Source organism: Nestor notabilis, unplaced genomic scaffold (assembly GCF_000696875.1).
Source record: "Nestor notabilis isolate BGI_N333 unplaced genomic scaffold, ASM69687v1 scaffold3860, whole genome shotgun sequence".
Lineage (NCBI taxonomy): Eukaryota > Metazoa > Chordata > Aves > Psittaciformes > Psittacidae > Nestor > Nestor notabilis.
Window position 1 is genome coordinate 915 of NW_009910491.1, and position 7930 is coordinate 8844.

Sequence of the window (7930 nt, forward strand, 5' to 3'; positions counted from 1 at the left end):
AAGTGATTCCTAAGTGAGTGGGTGAGTTAGACCTAGAGTTGAGATCCTCATGTGAGGACATGATGAAGATCACAACCTTTTTGGTAGAATGGAGCTTCACTGGATATCTCTCTTTGACTTTTTTAAGTCTTAAATGTGTCAGTAGCATCAAGTAGTACCCTGTATAGTATGTTTACATCCACTGAGATGTTTTTCTTACTGGTTTGTCTCTGATCACATTTCATCTGTGGATGGCTTCCTGTTTATTTTTCTCCTTAGAACCAGTAGAAGAGTCTTTACTGGAAATGTATGGATTCCCTGAAGCTGGAACAGAGACCAGATGTTACACAAATCATGCACTGTCTTATGACCAGGCAAAACGGGTGCCTAGATGGGTGATTGAACATATTTCAAAACAGAAGATGCTGGGTATGTAGCTATTTATTTACTGACCTTTATATGACATCTAGAATGGGCTTTGCTGTTCAAAGAAGGTGGATCTAGGAGCAGGCACGGAGAAAAAACCCATAGTGATCTCCAGTATGGATTTTTCCACAGATTCACAATCCCACTGAAGGCAGCAGGCCTCTGGGTGGATGTCAGCTTCATGACAGTGTTAAGGCTGACGTTGCTAGTGATTTAACAGAGATCTGTTGCTGCAGTTTGGCAGGCTTTTTCAGTATTCTTTCTCTTGTTGGGACTAATCTGGTATTGAACATACAGTGTCCTGAAGCCTGCAAAATACACTTGGCCCAGTGGGTTGAGTATGAAAGGGAAGAATGAAAACTAGAGCTACCTTCCATGAGAAATTTCTGTTATGAACAGTCCATAAACACCGAATCAGTATAGCTGCGTCAGCGTAAACTCTCTTCCAAGTCATGCTGCAGGAGGGAATCTTAACTTACCTCTTTTAAATGTGAATAGAAACAAAGTGAAACACTGAAAATTAAATTTTCCCTGCCTGATTCAGACCTGCAAAGTTCAGTGTTACTGCTTCAGCACATAAAAATTGCTCTTGCTTCCTTAGCTAGTGTAGCCCTGTGGTCCAATTTATGTCAGTTCACAGGCTTGTGAAGTGGCCAGACTGTTTAATCTACAAAACTTAAAGGGGTTTGCTCAGAATGGGAAAACAAGATGGATGTCCATTTGTGAGATAAAAATGGAGCAAAGGGTATCAACAGTTGTAATTGTTCAAAGCTAGATAGGGCATTCCATACTGACTGCAGCCATTATTTACTTTGATGCAGTTCTCTTATATTTTCTGATGTCCATTATCTAGTATGCTCTCCCCACTTCTTTATGCAATACAGAGGCTCAGTGATTTTTTGCTGTCAGCAGTGAATGAAGTATGAGTGGTACACAGTCATTGTAAATTAAGTTTATAGCATTAGTTCAGTTTTATAAGGCAAATTATTAGTAATGGAGGTAACCGTTTAATTGTAAAATGTTTTATGAACACAGTAGCCCTCTAAATATATCTTAATCACTGTCTTCAAATTATCTTTTATAATTAAAAGCGTGATCCTGAAAGTATTTATAACCAACCCCTAAGTAGCATCATTGATTCCACTTCTTTCTGAGAAGAAAGCAGTAATTCCAGGCTTACTTTCAAGTGGGCCTTAACAGCCGAATTGTTAAAATATTTTCCAAATTATCAGATATAACTAATCTGCAAGTTGAAATTTTGCATCTTGAGGCGTTCAGCTCTGACTTATGCCTGCCAGCTACCATAATTGAGATTTGTTGCTGTTCAGGGAAGGTCACAAAAACCTTCCATGTCTTGGAGCATTGAAAGGACATTATATAAAAAAATGTATTTTATTGGTAAGTCAGAGCTTAAATGTTTAAAAACATAGAATCATAGAATGGTTTGGGTTAGAAAAGACCTTAAGATCATCTAGTTCCAACCCCCCTGCCATGAGCAGGAACACCTCGCACTAAACCATGTCACCCAAGGCTCTGTCCAACCTGGCCTTGAACACTGCCAGGGATGGAGCATTCACAGCTTCCTCGGGCAACCCATTCCAGTGCCTCAGCACCCTCACTGTAAAGAACTTCTTCCTTATATCTAATCTAAACTTCCCCTGTTTAAGTTTAAACCCATTACCCCTTGTCCTACCACTAGAGTCCCTAATGAAGGGTCCCTCCCCAGCATCCTTATAGGCCCCCTTCAGATACTGGAAGGCTGTAAATGAGGCATACAAAACTGGTTACAGAAGAAATTAACCATTTTTAACGAAACAGTGAGTAGAGAATAAATGAGGATACATTTTTCCATTTTTCAAGTTTAACTGCTAAATTACACTTTGTCTTAAATACTGAAATGAAATACGATTTTTTTAAAGATAAGAAGTCTGTTGTTTTGCACACTGATTATACTTGTCAGTGTTGCTCCCAAAGCACCAATCCTGTGTTGAAGTATCACATGCTTTACCAAGAAAAGAAAAGTGAAGCTCCTTCTTTCTACCTGCACTGCATAAAGGTTCCCTGACCACTGCTCCGTTTTGACATTACCTCCATGGACATACAGACAGATGGTCCCGGGTTCTTCAGAGAGTTGCCAAGTGGAGAGCGTGTACCACACTTTGTTCTCAGTGTGCAGCACAGGAAGCATAGGGTGCATATGCGCTCAGTAGCAATATGGATGTGACAAAAAAAAAGAGCCAGAGTGGGTGCAGTTTGTGTGTGTGTGCACAGTCAGCTACAGAAGAAAGAATAATTTTAACAACTAGCAGTGATCACTGTTGAAAATTGCCCTTCATGTTGTTGAAACAGGAAGTGCTTCATAAAATGCCAAGTCTGAGGAAAATTCTCTATTGTGTGTACTTATTCGTGCTGAAATGGAAAGAGACTACGTAATGGTCCTGTGAAATTATGCCTAAGGTGACACCTTGAATTTTATTAAAGAAAAAATAAGTATGCTGTACATACTTTGAATTATTTTATCATTTGGGGGGAAAAAACGTGGACAATAGTGATGGTGCTCTAAGCCAGTTATTTTTCAGCTGTTTACTGTGCCGCTGCCTTTGTGGAGCTATTGCGCAGGCACAGCTGAGTCAGCTCTTGCACAAGCCCCCACTGCTTCTCTGTACCACCTTCCTTAACCATGGAAGATCTTGGATCCCAGGCCATTCCTTAGGAAAGGTGGTGTCTTATTGGAGGCTGTCGGTGCCAGAATAATTCATGCAAGTCTTGTCCGGCCATCAGTTTTCCAAGGAAGCAGTAAGTGTTCATGAAGGAGTCCTCTCAAAGTTGCAGACCACTTGGAGTACTTTCTTCTACAAAGAGCTGACTGGGACTTCACACACTGCAAGGACACAAATACAGGTGTATGGCCAGTAAACCTGGGAAGAAGGCACAGTTCTCCAGCAAAGACAGCAGCTTAGAATGGGCTGCCACCTCTGCAACAGTTAAGTTAGCACCCACTGCAAACCTTCCCCAGAATGTTTTTCTCTACCAGAAGAATTCAGGCCTAGCCATTTTTGTGCATAATTCCCAAATGTCTGGAAAGGCAGAAGAGGAATCTTGGAAAGGAACAGGAAAGCTCTACGCTTACTTCTGTGCCTGTGAAGATCAAATGACTTAAGACTTTCTCTTGAATGGGTTTAATATTTTACCAAGTGTAACTTTATCAATATGCACCCATCCTAGTTCCAGGCTAGACTTGGAAAAAGAAGAAATACTTGTAGTGACTGAAACATAAAAAATGGAATTGCAGTTGGTGAAGATCTGTGTATCTTCATTGCCCTAAAAAGTGAATCTGTACTGGTTTATATCTTTAGCGGTTTGTTCTTTAATATTAATCTGCATTTATGATAAGGCTAAAGTATTTTGCTTTTGTTTTTTTCTCTGTAAAACCGAAGGCATGTTGGAATTTGTAGTGTGTAGTGAGGAAGAGTTTAGAACTGGAGCACAGATACTTAAGCAGAATTATTCTTTTTTTATGGTTGAGTAGAAAAATGTCCTATTTAGCTCAATGTGTTGAATCCTTAAGCATGGGTCATTTGGCAAGATATGACAGGACCAGTTCTTTTTGTCTTGTTGTTATGATGTTGTTATGATAACCTAACAATTTAGCATGTTATTCTTCAGGCAGTGCAGACCGAAAGCACTGTAAATTCAGACCAGATCCTAACATCCCGCTAATGTTTAGTGCTGTCAATGAAGACTACCTTGGGAGCGGATGGTCACGAGGACATATGGCACCAGCGGGAAATAACAAATTTTCAACAGTAGGATTTTTTTTTCTTTCTTTCTAAGTTGTGTTTATCAGTCAAGAAAGGACCTAAAGGCCCTTAAAAGTGATGTGTGATGTTCCATTTGCAGTTTGTTTAGAGTTGGAATGTGATCTCATTATTGATGCACAGACCTGGACTTGGAATTACAAGGTCTGTCCCTGACTGAGCACTGTAGGATGCTTTTACAGACTGCTTCAGGTGTCTAAATCATGTGTACCCTCTGGTGACATACCTCTTCAATAAATCACACCTAGATTAGCTTGTTTGGCAGAGATGATGTGAGTATATCTTGTACAGTATAGTATTAAGCAAGTCTTGTCAACTTGTGGGTCACATTGTCTGTAAAATGAAGGTGATAACCTTCACCAAACAAACCTCAAAAGTGTCTTCTGAAGCGTGGTTAAAGGGAGACAGGGAATGATGACTTCATTCTGGCCAGCAGGTGCTGAGATGCTTAAGGCTAGATTGGGCAAAGCAAAGATGCTGTTAAGTACTGTTCTGTATTGGCAAGGGGATCGCCTGGATGATTTAAAAGGCTTTTTCCTTTCTGGCAATGTGTATGAGATAAATTAGACCCTACTTTTGCCATAGTTCTTTCACTCTATAAAATGTCTTCACCTGCCATTTATTTGAGTTGTAAGAAAACATGCCCTAATGCCTTGGCTGACTAACAAAGCAGCCTTGGATTTATTGGATTTTCTTGCGAAATGTGCCTAATGCAGCAATTTGTCAATTAAGAAACAGTTTGAATTTGTATTTCTGCCAGGCAGAACAGTATGCAGTGGGGCAGAGTGACAGCACAGTGGCGTGTGGGGGAGGAAAGAACCAGTTGTTTTATTTCTACTAGAAGTGTTTTTGTGGTTATTTATGTGTGGTATCTGGGGAGTTTTTGCTGGTAAGCTGCTTGTGCAGAGAGATCCTGGACCTGGCTTGAAATGCAGTGGGATGATACAATCTTTCACAGTTTAAGTAGTGCAGGTAGTGTTTGCTCATTATCCTAAGGAGTTTTCTCTGCCACTTCACTTTGAAAAAGTAGTGTGTGAAGAATATTGACAAGTACAGGACCTGTGAAGATTCTGGGTTAAGTTTTTCTCCTGTATTTCCCTGCTTATGCAGAGTTCTTCAGCTCCAGGTCCTTCACATTTGGAGATATATGGGCTTCTGTTCAGAGTGCTTTATGACACTTTTTAAAGATAAAATTAAGCAGATATGTAGACGTTTGACTGTTATGGTCTCATAAATCATTTAATTGCCTGTATGTTACGGATTTGTAAAACATGAATGAATATTTTTAATAAAACCATTTCTTTTAAGAGAAAGAAAAAGCTGGACATTAGGCAGTCAAATAAAGGAAAAGCATGAGTGAAAGCATTCTTACCATTCAGAAAGAAGACATTATGAAACTGACACTGGGTGACATAGTAATTCCTGTCCCTCTAGAACTGGACACTCTGGTGCTATGTTTCTGTAAATGAAAACAAACAACAAAAAAAAAAAGTACTTACATTTTGCATCACCTCAGTTATTCACCTCTTAGTTTTGTAGATGTTCTCATTTAGGTTTTATGTGATGTTTTCTGTTGATAAAGTTAAGACTAGACTAGAAATGTATTCTGATCCAAAAACTTCTAAAATGCGTTTTTAGCCTGTAAATGTTTCAGTGAAATTATATTCTTTCTTTTCTCTGTGCAGAGGGCTATGGCCGAAACGTTTTATCTGTCTAACATAGTGCCTCAGAATTATGAAAATAATGCTGGATTTTGGAACAGGTGAGAAACTACTTGTAAGTAAACTAAGTGAAAAATACCAGGCAGTGGCATAAATAAAAAAAAATCATATTTATGAAACTTCTTTACTTCCAAGTATTCTGGTGCTTTTTATAGGCTATCTGTAGAGATCATATGGACTTTCTCTGAAATGAAGGGCAGCTCAGTCCTCACAGTGCAAGACCAGTATAACGACTACTTCAGTTCTTTATTCAAACTGTAGAGGACCTGTATTTAGACTAGATAAAATTCTTTCTTCTGGGTGATGTGGGTAAAGGTAGCAGTCTTAACATCTCTGTCCTTAAGGAAAATTCAGTAGAAGCAAGGAAAGGGTTTAGATCTTGCTTTAACATGTCTTCCTCAAAAAAAGCATTTGCAGTGTAAGAGTATTCACATCTCTGTGTGTGGACACTGGTTCACTTTGAATTGGAGAACTGAGTGCTCCCCACTGAGTTGTGACTACTTTAGGTCTTGGGCATTTCTTCAGGTTCTGGCTTCCAAGCAGCAGTCAGGCAGGTTCTCTGTCACTTGTGAGCACCAGCTGGATTGGTTTGGAGGTGAAGTGAGTGGTTGATAAATTTAAACTTTCTTCATGTAAGATTTTTATTCTGTAGTTCCTTTGAGCACAGACAATCATTAATAAAAGCAGCATTCATCTACTGTTTCTTGCATAGGACTTACACAATGTTAGGACTTGGAAACAGGAGGGAAAAATGATGAATTTCAGAGTGTTTGCTCAAAGGAAGATTAGCAAAATTATGTACAGCATTTTAGTACAAGTCTGTCAAAAAATGTATCATCATGCAACTGCACACTGTTTTCCAGTTTTACAAGAATGCATATAAAATCATATGAGGTGGTCAGTAAGGTTATACTGGTTTATAGACAAATAAAATGCTATAATATTTTTTTCGTATTGTTTTAATACCTTGTGTATGTGTGCATAAAATTTCCTTATACCAGAGCTAGGTATTTGTATCAGTTCAAGGTTGGAAATCCTCTTTACCTCCCTTGAGCAGGATCTCTGCTTAATTATGAAATCATGGGGACTATTTGACAATTTCCCTTGGCACTACCACCCCCTAGTTTAAGCAGCTATTACCACTTTCTCCCAACCTTCAAATACATGAGCAAGGTGTTGGTTTTGTCAGTCACTTGTTTAGTGACAAACAGTTTTAAGGATACCATGGTTTTTGTGCGTTGTATCCCTTCCTGGCTTCAGTACTCTCTTCCTTTCTCTTTTTTTAATTGCTTGCTTCTTGATTGTCTTCTGAGGTACAGGTAGACAATACAGCTTAGTCACTTTACCAATCTTTTATAAGTGGTGTTCTCCCTCTATTGCTGCTTTCCCAGTTCCAGTGCTGCTACTAGCTGAACTGCAGCAAGTCATTTCCATTTGCTAACCCACTTAACCTGATACGCATTTTGTTTTATTTGGTCATGTTTCTGCCGAATTAGAAAATGGGACCAACGGGTGAGATGAGTGCCAGAGCCAGCATGGAAGATGGAGTAGGACTGTTCAGCTGGGGCACACAAGGGGAGCAGTAGGAAAGGGGAGAGCAGGACCGCATCTTTCAGCAAGCTATTAGATAGTAAGGTATTAGATTAGTTCTGTGGTGTGGTCTAACTGCACCTTAGTATTTATTCCTCATTCTCTTCCCACCAACATGCATACTTCTTTCTCTCTTGACGTTTGACTATCATTTCTTGTCTTGTTTTGAGAGTGATTTCATGGTCACTGTAACCTGATCTCTGTCCCTGCTGCCACCAAAAGCAGTTTGCTCCCTAGCTACATTTGTCCCCATTCTTTCCTAGTGGCAGGCAGTGTTTGTATTGCCATGCTGTGAAACAGCCTGAGAAGCTGAGCTGCTTGGAAGCAAAGCTGATGATGGCAAGAAAAAACTTTGGTCAGTGCTTTGGCGTATCACATGAATGGGGTCATTCCTGC

The 7930-nt window shown here is 39.6% G+C and overlaps 1 protein-coding gene across 1 annotated transcript in view; it reads left to right on the forward strand.

The window, feature by feature from the left end:
- Nucleotides 1–258: 258 nt before the first annotated feature.
- EXOG (endo/exonuclease (5'-3'), endonuclease G-like) overlaps nt 259–7930 on the forward strand; it is a gene marked incomplete at its 5' end in the record, with an annotated part of 20281 nt that continues 12609 nt past the window's right edge. Inside the window, 3 exons of the mRNA XM_010010238.1 lie at nt 259–408; nt 4072–4211; nt 5909–5985. Of these exons, the coding sequence (XP_010008540.1) occupies nt 259–408; nt 4072–4211; nt 5909–5985 (367 nt within the window). The remainder of the gene's footprint in view (nt 409–4071; nt 4212–5908; nt 5986–7930) is intronic.